Below are 15,415 nucleotides of genomic sequence, written 5' to 3'. Positions count from 1 at the left end.
GGTCAGCAAACGCCTTTTTATTCCCTGCGTCAGCGATGGTTACTTAAGCAAGCATATGAGGGGAATATTTAGATGTAACGTATTACGTTGAGGTAACTAGGGTAAGCTCATATCATCAAGGTGGAGAGTGATCCTAGGACTGTTACTCCACATACCCTCCCGTGTTACAACGCTCCACATTGATTGAAATAATAAAGTACGGTCAACAGAACATACACTCAATTTTAGGCCGGCAGTTTGGTTCGGGCATGAGTTGTAAATAGGGAGAGATATGTGTGTTCTATTTTGTCGTCTTTTTCTACTGCTGTAACACTATGAAACCCTCTCCAATCAGATTCAAGATAGCTCAAAATCTTCCAGTACCGGGACAAAGATTCGTTCGCAGCCTAATCTAGACTAAGATCTCACCCTTTGCTCTAACCTCATCAAAAACACTGTCAACAACACGAGATGCACGGTACACAATCTCCTCGACATCACGGGGCGTGACAGTAAAAGGAGGAGCCAGCAAAAAGTGATCACCATTCCAGCCATCAGCACATCCAGTGGATGAGAAGAGACATACGTCGTAGCCCTTCTCAAGACCACGGAGTCGCATTCGGCGAGCGAGGTTCAGCTTCGGGTCCAATGGCCGCTTGGTGGTCTTGTCAGCGACAAACTCGATACACCAGAACATCCCACGGCCACGAACTTGACCAACGTTAGGGTGGTTGTCAAAGGCTCGGTGGAGTAGATGTCCAAGAAGAAAACCCATCAAGCGAGCATTGCGGACGAGGTCATCATCTCGGATGATGCGCTGCACCTCGAGAGCGGCGACTACGTTAAGAGGATGGCACTGATAGGTCTGACCGTGTTGGAAGGATGCGCTGCCTTGTTTCAGACCTTCAATAACGCGGTCGTGGATGAGAAGCGCTGAGATGGTACCGTAGCCTGCAGCCAACCCCTTGCCAACAGCCTGGATATCAGGAACGACGCCATCGTATTGCCAGGCATGCATGTGTCCAGTTCGTCCGAGACCGCACATAACCTCATCGAAGATGATGAGTGCTCCATGGCGATGACAGACAGCCTTCATGGCAGCCAGGTATCCAGGGAGAGCAGTAACACAACCCAAAGCCTAGTCTGAGTTAGTAGATACTCTTTGATATGATCTGTCGGGGTGCATTAAAAGTGACTTACAGTTCCAACCATGGGCTCTAAGATGAAGGCACAAACGTTCTCGGGGCCAATCCGCTGAAACTCATCATCCAGTTCTTGAGCAAGTCTGATGACATACTGCTCCTCAGTCTCGCCATCTTCAAGATCTCTGTATGGGTGGCAAGGAGAAACGTGGCTAACATTGTTGGCAAGGACATCAAGGAACGGCTCCTTTCGGGCTTTCAGGTCCCCGACAGCCAAGGCACCCATGGTACATCCATGCCAGGAACTCTGTCTAGCTATGAAGTGGGAACGAGGAGCACCAGGGTCTTTCTCAAGGAAGTATTGCCGAGCAAGTTTCATGGCTGCTTCGACGGCCTCAGAGCCTTTTGGCATGTTAGACCATATCTTCCTCTATTCATTAGGGATACTCACCGGAGCCAAGGAAGCATGCTCTCGACAATTCGCCCCCAGTAGACTGAACGAGGATGTCGGCAAGTTCATGAGAAGGGCTATTCTGGAAGTAGCCAGGATGAGCATATGTGAACTTGTTCAGCTGCTTGATGATGGAGTTTTTGACTCTTGCATTGTTGTGGCCGATGGCAGAGACAGCAGCTCCGCCTGTAGAGTCAATGATCTTTTGACCATTCTTCAGTGTGAAGTAAAGACCATCAGCAGATTCAACAGTCGGTGCTGCAGAAGGGTAGACGCTCTGGTAGAACAGAGAGTTCTCTGAGACGATAGGCTCGTCGATAAGGGGGCCAAGAGATCCCATTGTGGTATAAGACAAGGTAGGAGGTTATTATGAAAAGATGCTCGTTTGAATTCTAGTTCTCTACAAAGGAAGAAAGCTGTATTGCAAGACAGCGATAGAGGAGAGTTTCTGAGGAGCTTTTATACTTATTCTTCGATTCCTGGCGGACTTTGTGCGATAAAGGTTAATGTCCGGTATCAGTAATCAACCTCCTTTCGAGCGCTCACAGAAAACACGATGCCATCCTGTCACTTCCCTCCACGGCAAGTCATTCACCATCGCTTACACTATTGCATATACAGTAATGACCTCTGACATATCCTGAATCAATAACATACAGTTTCGTGCTCCCACATACATTCACAGGGAGCTATGATAGGTGCTCTTTGTCTCCACATCTGTCAGAGTAATTTACACGAAAGAAAGCTTTGGTTGATGATAATGGCACGGCTGTGGAGTAGGGTTCCATGTCTCAAAGCCTGACTATAATTCACGGTGGGAAGTCGGCAATCGCTCCTCTTTCTGGCAACAATGCGACGCCGTGCTTACGCAGAGACATAGCTCACTTCTGCAGGCAGGACATGTCAGATCCTAGGAGAAAACATCCACGAGTGTAACATCAACTTACTCTACGACCCCTGTCGTATGAATCTCCCCGTGGAGTGAACCCCCACCTAGAATCCTTCTTTACTGGAGCCGCGGGATGTGATGGCCCGCAGCTATCCACACAGTTTGTAGATATTCACCGTAATAAGCAGGAATAACAAGCATGTTGAATAGATCCACTAATTTTTTGAACCTGCGTAATGCTTACTGTATCGCGGATGCCGAAGTATGCATGGCTTCCTACCAATTGTCGTCGCAGCAGGAATACCTAACTTGGTAGCTTGAAGGATTCCGCTTACATGAAATCCACACCGCTACGACAACAATTACTTTCTCGCCACAACATCATCTCCGCTCTTTGTGTTTACCGAGATCCTGAAGAAAGAGATATTGAGAGAACAAGGGAGAAAACTAGACAAGCAAGGTTCTTTTGCTATGTTACACAAGGCACAATCAGAGTCAGACTTGCGTGATCAACAAGTAATTTCCATTACTCAAAGAAATTAGTTTTAACATTAGCAATCTCAGTAGATTATAATAACAAAATCAAGAGCCATCATTTCGACATCTTACTCAGACTCAAGAACGATAACCTCCATCATGACTAGTATCAACTTGACAGCAGCTGGCTCAGCGACCGATGCAATTGACCTAGAGTCTCTTCCTCGCCTTTCGCACCGCGGTGAGGAAGAAGGCAGAGAGCCAGTCGATAGCAATGCTTCATCAGAGGAGACTATTGCTCCGCCAAAATGGAATCATCCTCCTATCAACAAATACCGTACTGCCGCAACATTTTGGTCATTTCTTGTTGTTGGAATGAACGACGGATCTTATGGTGTAAGATGAGCTCCTTCTCCAATGATACCAGTTGCTAACTATGATACCTTAGGCTTTAGTTCCCTTGGTGAGTATTATCTCGATAGCTTTGTGTTGAACTAGACGTGGCTTACTATCTATCGTAGCTCGAGGAGTATTACCACAAGAATCATACCCTTGTGTCTCTAGTGTTCCTAACGCCCTTTGTTGGTTATGCTATCGCCTCTGCTATCAACAGCCTAATGCATGTGCATTTTGGTCAAAGAGGTGTAGCGTTGCTTGCACCCATGTGCCATATTGTACCATATCTTATCTTCTCCTTCCATCCTCCTTACCCCGTCATGGTTTGTTTCGCTTCAATCTCAACATTTGAATCCAAAATAGCTAACTGGGTCCTTTAGATTTCCATGTATGTCCTTGTAGGCATAGGCAATGGATTAGCTGATGCTGCGTGGTGTTCTTTCATAGGACAGATGGTGAACTCGCACGAGATGTCGGGTATCCTACAGGCATGCTACGCCCTAGGGGCCACTATTGCTCCTCTTGTTGCCACTGGCCTCTCTGGAGAAGGTATGCCAGGCTGGTATGCATTCTTCTATGTCATGACTGCTGCGTCACTGGTAGAGCTCATCGCCTTGACAATCACATTTTGGACACAGACTGGAGCCGTCTACTTGTCTGAAGCGCCCTCAGCGTCTGGTGCAAAATCGGGACGTATGCGCCAGGTCTTGAAGAACAAACTATCATGGATATTCGCTTTCTTCGTCTTTGGATATTGTGGAGCCGAAGGTAAGCTCAACCGCCTATCTCGTTGTAAAGTTACCAATAATCCTTCTCAAGTTGCTCTTGGCGGCTGGGTGGTCGTCTTCATGCAAAAGAGGCGTAACGCTTCCGCTATCGTTGGCAGTTCCGTGGCCACCGGCTTTTGGGGTGGTATGACAGTCGGGCGGCTCTTTTTATCCTTGATAACAGTCCGATTGGGAGAATTCTGGGCCATGTTCCTATACATAGGAGTCACTATTGCTTTGGAGCTGGTCTTTTGGCTGGTGCCAAACCTGATCGTTAATGCAGTGGCAGCGGCACTCATCGGTGTTGCAATGGGTAAGCTTTCATCACCATTTCAATACGTAGAAACACAGCTAACCGTGCGAATCCAGGTCCAATGTACCCAGTTGCAGTTGTTCTCATCACTAAGATCATGCCTCGTTCTTTGCATGTTGGGACTATTGGATTCGCTGCTTCCTTTGGTGGCTCTGGTGGTGCAATTCTGCCCTTTGCCGTTGGAGCCATTGCGCAGGCAAGAGGGGTACAAACACTGCAACCCATTGTCCTCGCTATTTGCGTTGTGCTTGGCTGTTTGTGGCTACTACTTCCCCGCAGGCCAATGGTAAAAGATAACACGGATGTCAATGAGAACTCTGTGTAGGACAGAGTGTAGAGAATGTTGGAGCGGCAGTGAAGGGCTAGATAGGGCAACGGTACGAAGCCCATAGTTAAAGTTGTTCAATACAGCCAGTTATTAAAGCTCTCATACCTTTATCGCGTCATTAAATCTCCTCTGAAAAGATTTTCTGCCACAGCTTTGCTATTTCTCGTATGGAGTACTAGTAGTCTCATGTAAGACTTGGCCAAAGGCTGGAAGATTTGAGCTTGTTTTATCTGACAAGTGTCGAATTGTTATGGAGAGCTTAAATCAGCAGAGAGAACTTAGTTATGTGCCAAAAGAGTCTATGTTGGTTTGGCATGGATAAACCGAAGGATACTTGAACATATGGAAAATACTGCAACTGGCAGGTTCAAGGATATTGAACTATGTTCTATAGCCTAGCTCTAAGCATCGTATGACCTCTTGGGATTCCAAGAAAATATCATTCCATGAGACGAGCCTCAATCTTGTACAAAATATCTGAAAACTCATCCCAACTTCCCATAACAAATTTGCAGCCAGCGTTCTCCAGAACTACACGCAGTGCCTCAGCCTCTTTGGGCGTCTCGCATGCCCCAGTGTAGCCAACCGTAATAATCCCAGCGCACTTAGCAGAAGTTGCACCAGAGCGACTATCTTCAACTGCAATGCACTCACTGGCGCTTTTTCCCATAGCTGTCAGGGCGTGTAGGTAAACAGCTGGATCAGGCTTTGAAGTGGGAACTGGAAGCGAGTCTGCAGCGCTGAAAACGTCCTTTGGGTCGAAGAATTCAGCCTGGCCAGCTTTACTAAGAGAAGCGCGCACTCGACGCAGCGCTGATGAAGACACAACAGCGAGTCGATAATGTCCTTTGAGACGCTCCAACTCAGCATTAGCGCCTTCACATGGTTCCAGATTCTGCATAAGCTTAGAGATGACGCGGTCGTCTTCCATGCTGGCATAATGCTCCAACTCCTCATCTGAGATGTTGCATGAGACATTGAACTTGGCCTCAATAGCACGAATCTAGAAACTGTTATTCAGTAAAGTGTGCATAACCGTTGATTTTCGTCACTCACCATGTTTTGAAAGTTCTGCCCAACAAACCCGCGTTGCAAATAGGAACCCGTGAAGCTCAAATTGACGTTACGAGCAGCGAGTATCTCATTTGTGAGATCAGCGCTTGCCTCAAAAGCAAGAGACTCAGACTGGACAAGGGTATTGTCACAATCCAAAAGCAGGGTTGTTATCTTCATTGAGGTTATTGATGATGTAGTTGAACTTGGAAGAGGGTTACTAACCGTCTCGGCGTGTGATCCCATAGTGGCAGATTTTGTTTTTGTGTGACCTTATTGAAGACGATGTTACTGTCAGTGAAAGGTTGAGTGAAAAGAATGAGAACGAAGCTTGGTAATGAATGGATTATGATATATCACATTCTTACATGCTATTACAAAGCGTTACTCGAAATCTTGACACAACATATCTTGGCGTTGTCTTCGTATCTCTTCTTTTCTCTTTTCACATAAGCGGCGACGACGTGGGTGCTTATGCAGTACTTGCCACTGACAGCACACCCTTGGAGTTTGAATACTTGACCCCTGCATCGACTCACATCAGCCTTACAGGCCATGTCAGCCTATAACAGTCTCTGCTATTCCGTACATCGGTGCTAATGACGCGGTAGGACTAATGCACGTCACATGTCCTAAATGCCGCACTCTATTTCAAATTTTAAATTCTGGATGCAGTAAGAAAAGTGCCTGTCAGCGGATTTCACTCTGTGCTTATGTGATTGACCGTCAGCGTCGGGTTTCAGGCGGATCTGATGCAGCGTCAGTTTTAGCGACGAGTGTAACCCTTTTTCCAGTTGAATCCATAGATTCACGCGTTACATAAGGTACGGGGTCGCTTACAGAGCATCCACCCATATTCACGGCTTTTTTAAAGGCGCTCCAATGAACCCCTTGGCCCATGATCCTGAAGGATCCAAGTGCAACATAACATTAGCTCACGATCTCCGCGGTAGATCCATTGTGCGGGATCCCCAATCCGGTGGAGAATTCTGTAGTTGCATATGCATTCCTTCTGCGCCGGCTCCGTCGTACCCTGCCCAAGCCGTTGCTTCTAACTGTTCCTTCTATCCTCGCTCCGCATTCCTACAACACGGCAGTTGACCATGTAAGATGCTATAGTAAGCTATGACTGAATGATCGCCACTGCCGCTTACTGCTAATGGAAACTCGATTCGAAGATATCACACGGTGTTTCATACACGGTCTGGGTCTTCATATCCCACGAAGAACAAGCTTAGAATTGTTACACAGACGGAGGTTATGTCTATGTTGGCACTAGGGCTTAGAGCATGTCGGGTTCGCAGGCTATGCCAATCCACTTGATTATGGTTACACAGATTGTCAAGATCTTGGTCAGGGAAACTATTCCGCCGTCTTACGAGGACGAGCTCATTGTCTCCGTGCCAAGTCAGGAAAATGGATACGAGGCGAATTTCGGGTCTGCTTCCTAGGCTACAGGCAGAATGATGAGAGACTACTAACCAATTTGGGGCTTCCGGACGAAAATACACTGATCATGTGTTTCTCATCGTCTAGTTAAGCGTGCGTTGTTGGCAGAGTCTATAAAGCAACCTATAAACAACGTGAACGGAATGACTCAATAGTTCTTCTCTACGCCTTCGACGATCCAGGATCTCTCCTCCGGCCTTGAAGATGAAGTATACCATCACTTTTGTGGCTCTCCTTTCACAGGTCTCGTCGATCATTGCAAGACAAGATCATGAGTCTACTCTCGACAGCACGTATGACTTCATCATCGTGGGTGGCAAGTTTACATCTCTCCTCAAGTGGCAACTTCAATAAGTAACAATGAGCTCGCCACAGGTGGAACGACTGGTCTCATCCTCGCAGACAGGCTGAGTGAGTCTGGCGATGAGAAAGTACTGGTACTAGAAGCCGGGCCTGATCCAAATGTTGTTGCCATGCATCAAGCTCCTGGAGCTGTTGAGTACATCGCTGGTAAGATGAAATGCAAGAATAAGTCTTTTGGCTTCCTTAACCGGTCACTCAGGTACGGCGATCGACTGGAACTTCTATACGGAGCCTCAAGAAGGCCTCGATGGTCGTAAGCTTGCATACCATCGTAGGTGGCATATTCCATCGCATCATCCATTACTGACTCTCATAGGGGGACGTGGCCTCGGTGGCAGCAGTATCCTCAACGGTCTCTACTACGGGCGAGGCTCTGCTAATGTCTATGATCACTGGGTTGAGCTTGGGAACCCAGGCTGGAGCTGGGAAGAAGTATACCCATCGTTCATCAAGGTAAGTACCGTCAGTGACGATCCTAGAGTCTTCCACTCATACTGTCAACAGAGCACTCACTTCAATGCTCCCAATAATGGAACGGGTTACAACCAAAAGTATCAGACCTGGGATCCATCCGCATACTCCAATGGTCCGCTGGAGATAGGCTACCAAGGATTTGTTCCGCCTTCGAGCATTGCTTTCATTGATGCTTGTGCGGCTATTGACATCCCAATAGTTCAAGACCTCAACAACGGGAAGAATGTTGGCGTTAAGCAAGGAACTGCCACTCTGACCTCAAAGTACCGACGTAGTTCAGCTTACGACTATTACAAGGCTACCGCCAAACGGCCCAACGTCGACATTCTTCACAACGCCCCTGTTCAGCAGATCATGTTCTCAAAGAATGCTACAGGATATCCTATTGCGACTGGTGTCAACTTCATTGACCACTCTCAGGGTCGTCACCGCACTGTTGCCGCCTCGAAGGAAGTCATCGTCACTCTGGGGACTTTCCAGTCGCCTCAAATGCTGATGGTCTCGGTAAGAACACCACCCACTGCTTCTTCTCTCCTATATCTGTCGAGTTATGAGGCTAACAAGAGACCAGGGTATCGGTCCGGAAGCTACGCTTGATACTTTCAATATCGAGCCAGTTGTCATCAATGAAAACGTGGGACAGCAGTAAGTCAACCGAAGGCTTATAATGCAGTACTCTAACGACATGCAGCATGATGGACCATAACCTCTACAGTATCTCAGCCACAGTAATTCCCGAAGCTTCAACTCATCAGCTTATGTTTAACTCAACTGCCGTCGAAGCCTCACAAGAGGAATACTACACTACTGGTAAAGGAGTATACACGGCCCCTGGAGGTATTACCAATGGCTTCCAAGAGATATCAATGGAACAGCTTCAAAAGATTGGCGCTGAAGCTGTCGTCGATGCTGGACTTACGAACCGATCTACAGTAGAATTTCTGTTTGAGTCATTCTTCTATCCCAACAGCCCAGGTCCCACCTACGAGCCATCATCGGAGGAGTCATATATATCTATCTCGGTATCAAGCATGGTCGCTCTATCCAAGGGTAACATCACCATCCAGTCGAGCGGCATGTCCGATGCCCCCGTCATCAACCCCAACGTAAGTCGTCATGATCACAGCTCTCATTTCTTGCTTTATCCTAACTGCTTCCAGTACTACACCCACCCTGCTGATCGTGCTATCGCCATCAACGCGTTCCGTGACGCACGCAAGATCCTTGCCCATTCTGCTTTTGCAAACATGACTGTTGGGCCTGACCATGGAGAGGTTGCTCCTGGGGTTTCCAACATTGCCTCTGATGACGACGAGGCCATCTTTGAGTACATCAAGGCTACAACGGTTCCTAATTGGCACGCTTCTGGAACTAATCGCATGCTTCCACTTGAGGACGGCGGCGTTGTCGACTCTCGACTTCGCGTCTATGGAGTTCAGGGCCTGAGAGTCATAGATAGTAGCATCATGCCTACAGTGCCAGACGTTAACATTGCTGGCCCGGTGTACATGTTGGGTGAACATGGAGCAACTATGATTAAGGAGGATTGGAATATCTGATCATAATGGGCTTGATGAGAAGGACTAGTTTAGCTCATCATTTATACTATCAGCTCGTATGAGTCTCATTAAAGCAATCGCTCTGATACGTTCATCTCAAGTCAATTTTGGTATGCTGACCGCCCTGATCTGACGCCGACAAACTCTTTATGGATTGACCGGTGGAGTTCGCCGATGTTTACCGGGCGCTAATATCTCACGAACCAAGCTATGTCACCTTACTCGGAAACTCATGGCATTTTAGCCGAGATACAACGCGACAATAAAGACTATCGTACTATCTAAGTAATTGATAGCCATGAGATCGCGGGGGTAATCGTCGTTCGTCTTTCCCCGCGTTCGCTCATATCACCGGGTTTCGCCACACGACAGCCGGTCGTGCTAAGCAGTCCTCAATGTCATGACGCTGCTGTCATTCCCATTTTACGCTACTACCCCAGCGTAATCCAGAGGGGTAGTCCAGGTTCAGGGATGTACAACAAATCTACTGTAGCTTAACAATTGGGGGGGGGCATCTACTTAAGGAACTGCTGTAGCCACGCGTTATCTCTGGTTACGGAGTACTATCCCAACTTATAAACGGTATACCTACGGAGTACTGACCATGGGCTACCTCAATCGGATCTTGCCGGTGCTCTTGCTTTGCTGTACCGGTGTGCTGGCTGTACTCCCTGCATCATATGATGTTGTCTGGGATAAACCTGGTATCAATGGCTCCGCTGACTCTATGCCTCTCGGCGGCGGTGATATTGGCCTAAACACTTGGTATGAGAATGGTAAGCCAGTCTTTAATTATGTGCCCTCCGACAACGCATTCCCACGTTCAAATCGTAGATCCCATTTTGATGCGAAACTTCTCATTTACTCATATACCGTGTAACAGGCACCATCCTCATGTACATCGCCAAGAGCGGGACATTTGACGAGAACAATTCTTTGCTGAAGCTTGGTCGCGTCAGGCTTTCATTTGATCCTAATCCATTCGACAGCAAATCATTCGAACAAAGACTGCTACTCAACGACGGTTACGTCAAGTACACTGGCGAAGACAATGCGACTGCCAAGATCTGGGTCGACGTCTTCAACCCCGTCGTGCACATTGAGGTCGATAGCCCCGAGAAGATCACCGTCAAGGTTGCTTACGAAAACTGGCGTTACGAAGACCGCCCAATTATCAATGAGGAGCGCAACCAGGGTTCATGGGGTATCTATACTTCCAAGATCGCAAACGGCACCACCTACGCCGACAAGATTGGCTTCCATGAGAATGGTGTACTTATGAGCCATCGTAATGAGAAGCTGGATCTATGGAACTTCCAGATGAAACAGCAGGGACTTGAGAAGCACTCTGATAAGATGTACAACCCCATGCGCGACAATGAATTTGGTATCTTTGTTCATTCCGAGCAGCTGAAACCTGGCGCTGTCACGAACGGCCACTATATCAACACTACGTACAAAGCCTGGAATCTTGGGACCAAATCACCTAGAAAATCTTTCAAGATTACTCTTGCGATGTATCAGGCTCAGACCGAGAGTCACGATGAGTGGTACAAAGGTCTTCAAAAGGTCATTAAGACTGCAGTCAAGAACACCCAGGACGCGACTCTTGCTTGGTGGCATGATTACTGGACTCGATCCTACATCATCATCAATGAAGATAAGGGCGAGAAGGATGCAGGCTTCCAGGTCGGTAAGAACTATCAGGTCTGGCGATACCTCATGGGATGCAATGCCAAGGGCGACTGGCCCACCAAGTTCAACGGCGGTCTTTGGACTTTCGATCCCATCTATGTCAACATTTGGCGTCCTTACACACCCGACTATCGCCGCTGGGGTGGCGGTACATTCACTGCTCAGAACCAGCGTCTTCTATACTGGCCTCTTCTGCGATCGGGTGACTTTGATATCATGACGCAGCAGTTTGATTTTTACAAGCGCATCACTCCCAACGCCGTTCTACGTGGTCAGGTTTACCAGGACATCGATGCTGCGTACTTCCTGGAGCAGATTGACAACACCGGCTTATCAAATGTGTTTGAGTATAATGCGCAGTGGTATGATGATGATGCTAATACTCCGCGACCTGGCTTTTTTCCTGACGGCGAGCTTTGGAATGTCTGGTTGAACCATGTGCAGGACACGGCCAAGTAAGTACTGCCCACTACGACTTTCCCTTCTGTAAGATCGAACATGGGGAATTCTAACAATTGACTCATAGTGAGTTTGCCGACATGATATTACAGGCCAACATCTACTCCGGATTTGATGTCAAACCGTACCTCGAGTTCATCGAGTATCAACTCGCCTGGTTCGACAAGTTTTACACTCGGGAAATGCAGAAGCGCAATCCTTGGCCCTTGACCGGTATGGCCGGTAACGAATCCCTCGTCATTTATCCAGGCTCTGGTGCCGAGACATACAAGGAGTCTTACAACCCCGTCTCCACCCTCGCTGGTCTACGTCAAGTCGTCAAAGATCTCGTCATCGTCGACGAGTACACACTCCAGAACAAGACTTACTACACCAAGTACCTGGCCAAGATCCCTGCAAACACTTTACGCCAGCAACAGGGTCACACGTGCATTGCTCCAGCCGAAGCGTACACACGCGTTCAAAATAGTGAAGTCCCTCAGCTATACACTGTCTTCCCTTGGCCCGAGTATGGTCTCGGCCTTCCTAACCTCACGCACGCTATCAACACTTATCTCTACGACACCGAGACGTTCTCATTCCACGGCAACACTGGCTGGAAGCAGGATGTTATCTGGCTTGCACGAATGGGCTTCACAGCCAACGCTACTGCCATGACGGAAGATCGGTATGCACCAAGCAAGGTGTGCAAGTTCCCGACTTTCAAGGGTCCTAACTTCGACTGGACTCCGGATCTTAATCACTATGGTTCTGCTGCTATTGGACTCCAGGAGCAGCTTATTCAGACTTTTGTTGGGGACGACATTAGATTGCTTGCTGCTTGGCCCAAGACTTGGGACGCGCGGTTCAAGGTCTGGGCTCCGCGTAATACCACAGTCGAAGGGACCGTGAAGGCTGGTAAGATGGAGAAGCTAACGGTCCTACCCAAATCTCGCAAGGGCGACGTCATTATTGGCCAAGATTGAATGCGATAGTTTTAATAGCGTTAGCAAAGAACTATAACTGAACTTGATTGGTTGCAGAAGACCCTAATGCTGGGCATATGTCATGTGCATTTTGCAATGAGTTAAAACCTCATACATGAGTCCAAGTAACGCGTCTCGCGGAATATTCCAGTTCCTTTGAGGAGATGACGTCATGAAAACCGTCAAGATGATGAGTGAAAAAAACAGCATTACTATTGATTATTCCAGCATTAGGTATACGACGAGCATCTTGCAAAACTAAAACGCAAACAAGGACCGAAAGACTCCATCGAGGTTATTCTTCTAGCAAGGACAAGGAATGATCCAGCAATTGATAGGAATCGGGCACGGAATGATGCCACAGAGTCTGCCGTCGCAGGCACCACCTCCACGGAGCTCCATTTGAGGATCTGTAGTCTCAGGTGCCTTCTGGGAGTCTGCGCGATGTTAGTATCAAGACTCAAACTTGGCGCGCGAGTAGTCTGGGCGCGTTGTTATCTTACCCATTGATTGCTGAGACTTGGGCTGATTGGTCTCGAGAGACTGAGAATTTCTCATCTCGGACAGTTCTTGTGGCGCAGATTCAGAGGAAGACATTCTAATGGCGGATGAGATGGAATTTAGGGTGCGCGATCGAGGTTTAGGTCGATGATATGAGGTTGTTATTGAGGAATTAAGGTTGGCGTTCAGCTGACGGGCGCTGACGTTATATACGCGGCAGCGCGGTAAATAACGTATAGAACGTGGCGCAGTCACTGGATGAGGAATGAGGCTGTGCTTTCAGTAGTGTGGCTGTGACCAGAATCCACGGTACAGATCAGAATGGTTCCACTTTAACTCAGGATACCCTAGAATAAGGGAGTAAGTCTTTATTTATATATAGCTAGAATGAATATAATGCTCTTACCTCTAATTTAGTAGAATATAATCTTTATTAAAGGAAGCTACTAAGCTTATAATAGCTTTATTATCTTTATCTGTCCTATCTAGTAGGTTATTAATTATTATATTATCTCCCATCTATTTCTTGAAAGAAATCGACATGTCTCCGAACCTGAGAAGGATAACATGAGAGAGAATGTTAAATGACTTGATTCTTTATAATGCGCAACCACACAGCTATATCGACATTTCTCTCAGATGTTGACAACGGGTAAGATGGACGTTTCTGGTTCTGGGCAGTTGGCTACCTGAGCCTAGCCTAGTGATGTTTAGCTACGGGAAATTGCCAGCACCAGTGAATGTATGAAGGAGTGGGACACGTGGGCCTTGAGGTATCTCTGAGAGAAGAACAGGTCGTAAGTTGCGGGCTTGTTGTCAGTCTGAAGGAGCGGCCGTGCTCCGCTTCAATATTCGTTTTCTTTCCGAATGTGTCTAGGTTTTCGATTCAAGAGGCCAACAAAATTGAGGGACTAAGGAACGTCTTAGTCCAGCACTCTCTATTGTGTAAGACAAGCCAAAGATTCCACATTGGATCAAACATAAGGTAACAACGGATAGTTGCGATATGCCGGGATAAAGATCAATACCATTAGCTTAGCAACATTGTGCCATGGTCGGTGCCGTTTGCCGCTGGGTACCAGAGTCCATGCATTGAATAAAGCTAAACGATATTTCTATACATTAACTACTAATCTTTCTTCACCCCGCAACAGCCTCCAACGATCCGCCGAATCAACTACTTCCGGACAGCCTTTTAACAAAAAGCCCCATCGTCGCACAAACCCTTCGCTCACTTCCCAGGAAGCTGCAAGCCATGGATGTCCCCAAACCAGAAAGCCGCATCGTTCTATGTCATTGAACCCCTCGTAAACTCTCAGCCCCAAGTCAAGAAGAAGCTCACGGCTGTCGTATCTATCAGCCATAAGTATCAGGTTGTCACGTAACTTTGGGAAAGGTAGTGCATTGATCCAGAAAGGAGGGGTTCTCGACCGCTGCAGGGACGTTGCCTGGAGATCCGATGGAATGTGTTTCACTGCTATAGTATCAATTTCAGACACGCCAAACGAACTACGACATCCTGGCGGCAGGTGATGTAGTAGCGAGAGTAGGGACATATTCTGCAGAAAGGCACGAACAACGTTGTACTGGACCAGTGTGATAAGGCAGTGATCCGCGGAGAGTGGGAAAACGATCGGGCGTGGTGGCTGAATCGCACCAGTGAATGCCGAGTACTGCAACAGTGGCGGTATAAGTCTGTGAGTCTCACTTTGAACCCGGCCATTTACTTCTGGCCATTGAGTTTCACGAGTGAGAACTTTGACCTCGAGATTTTGAAGTGTCCCTGTGATAGACGAGTCATGTGTGACGCTTGTATGGCTGTGCAAGTTAACACCGACAAGCATATCATAGTCTTCTTGGTAGAGAGATTCGCCACGTGTGCTCGAAGTTTGAGATGTCTGTTTTCTGGCACCTAAAGATGTGTTAACTGAGGGTCTGGAGAATGAAGATACAGGCAAATGCTTACGCCAGGCTCTCTGTCTTAAGCGGTTCTGTCTCTTCCTTCTTTCCACGGGATTTGTGATACCATGCCAATCGTCTTCGTTATACGGCATATTGGAGGAATCAAGCCGAGAGTACTGGGAATTCGGGGCACTAGACATGCCGAGCCACACTAAGGAATTGCGAGAAGGCGTTGGGTTGTTCCGAAATCCTT

At 47.6% G+C, this 15,415-nt stretch overlaps 5 protein-coding genes across 5 annotated transcripts; 3 read left to right on the top strand and 2 right to left on the bottom strand.

Moving 5' to 3' along the window:
• Positions 1–391: 391 nt before the first annotated feature.
• On the bottom strand, positions 392–1,912 carry J7337_007398 (uncharacterized protein; the record flags this gene model as incomplete). Its single annotated transcript, XM_044825050.1, has 3 exons — positions 392–1,117; positions 1,180–1,523; positions 1,573–1,912. 3 exons carry the CDS (start codon positions 1,910–1,912, stop codon positions 392–394), a joined length of 1,410 nt encoding a protein of 469 aa, XP_044680707.1.
• Positions 1,913–3,097: 1,185 nt separating this feature from the next.
• On the top strand, positions 3,098–4,739 carry J7337_007397 (uncharacterized protein; the record flags this gene model as incomplete). The annotated part of the gene is made up of 4 exons (XM_044825049.1): positions 3,098–3,334; positions 3,460–3,657; positions 3,715–4,414; positions 4,471–4,739. 4 exons carry the CDS (start codon positions 3,098–3,100, stop codon positions 4,737–4,739), a joined length of 1,404 nt encoding a protein of 467 aa, XP_044680706.1.
• A 442-nt stretch (positions 4,740–5,181) lies between these two features.
• J7337_007396 (uncharacterized protein) lies at positions 5,182–6,041 on the bottom strand (the record flags this gene model as incomplete). Its single annotated transcript, XM_044825048.1, has 3 exons — positions 5,182–5,745; positions 5,799–5,927; positions 6,021–6,041. The coding sequence occupies 3 exons, from the start codon at positions 6,039–6,041 to the stop codon at positions 5,182–5,184; spliced, it is 714 nt and encodes a 237-aa protein (XP_044680705.1).
• Positions 6,042–7,515: 1,474 nt separating this feature from the next.
• On the top strand, positions 7,516–9,640 carry J7337_007395 (uncharacterized protein; the record flags this gene model as incomplete). Its single annotated transcript, XM_044825047.1, has 7 exons — positions 7,516–7,537; positions 7,584–7,754; positions 7,924–8,060; positions 8,112–8,585; positions 8,653–8,726; positions 8,773–9,187; positions 9,242–9,640. 7 exons carry the CDS (start codon positions 7,516–7,518, stop codon positions 9,638–9,640), a joined length of 1,692 nt encoding a protein of 563 aa, XP_044680704.1.
• A 604-nt stretch (positions 9,641–10,244) lies between these two features.
• Positions 10,245–12,759, top strand: J7337_007394 (uncharacterized protein; the record flags this gene model as incomplete). The annotated part of the gene is made up of 3 exons (XM_044825046.1): positions 10,245–10,416; positions 10,524–11,790; positions 11,862–12,759. 3 exons carry the CDS (start codon positions 10,245–10,247, stop codon positions 12,757–12,759), a joined length of 2,337 nt encoding a protein of 778 aa, XP_044680703.1.
• Between the last annotated feature and the right edge of the window lie 2,656 nt (positions 12,760–15,415).

Source organism: Fusarium musae, chromosome 5 (assembly GCF_019915245.1).
Source record: "Fusarium musae strain F31 chromosome 5, whole genome shotgun sequence".
Lineage (NCBI taxonomy): Eukaryota > Fungi > Ascomycota > Sordariomycetes > Hypocreales > Nectriaceae > Fusarium > Fusarium musae.
Note: the sequence above shows the minus strand (reverse complement) of the source record. Positions and strands in the feature narration are given on the sequence as shown.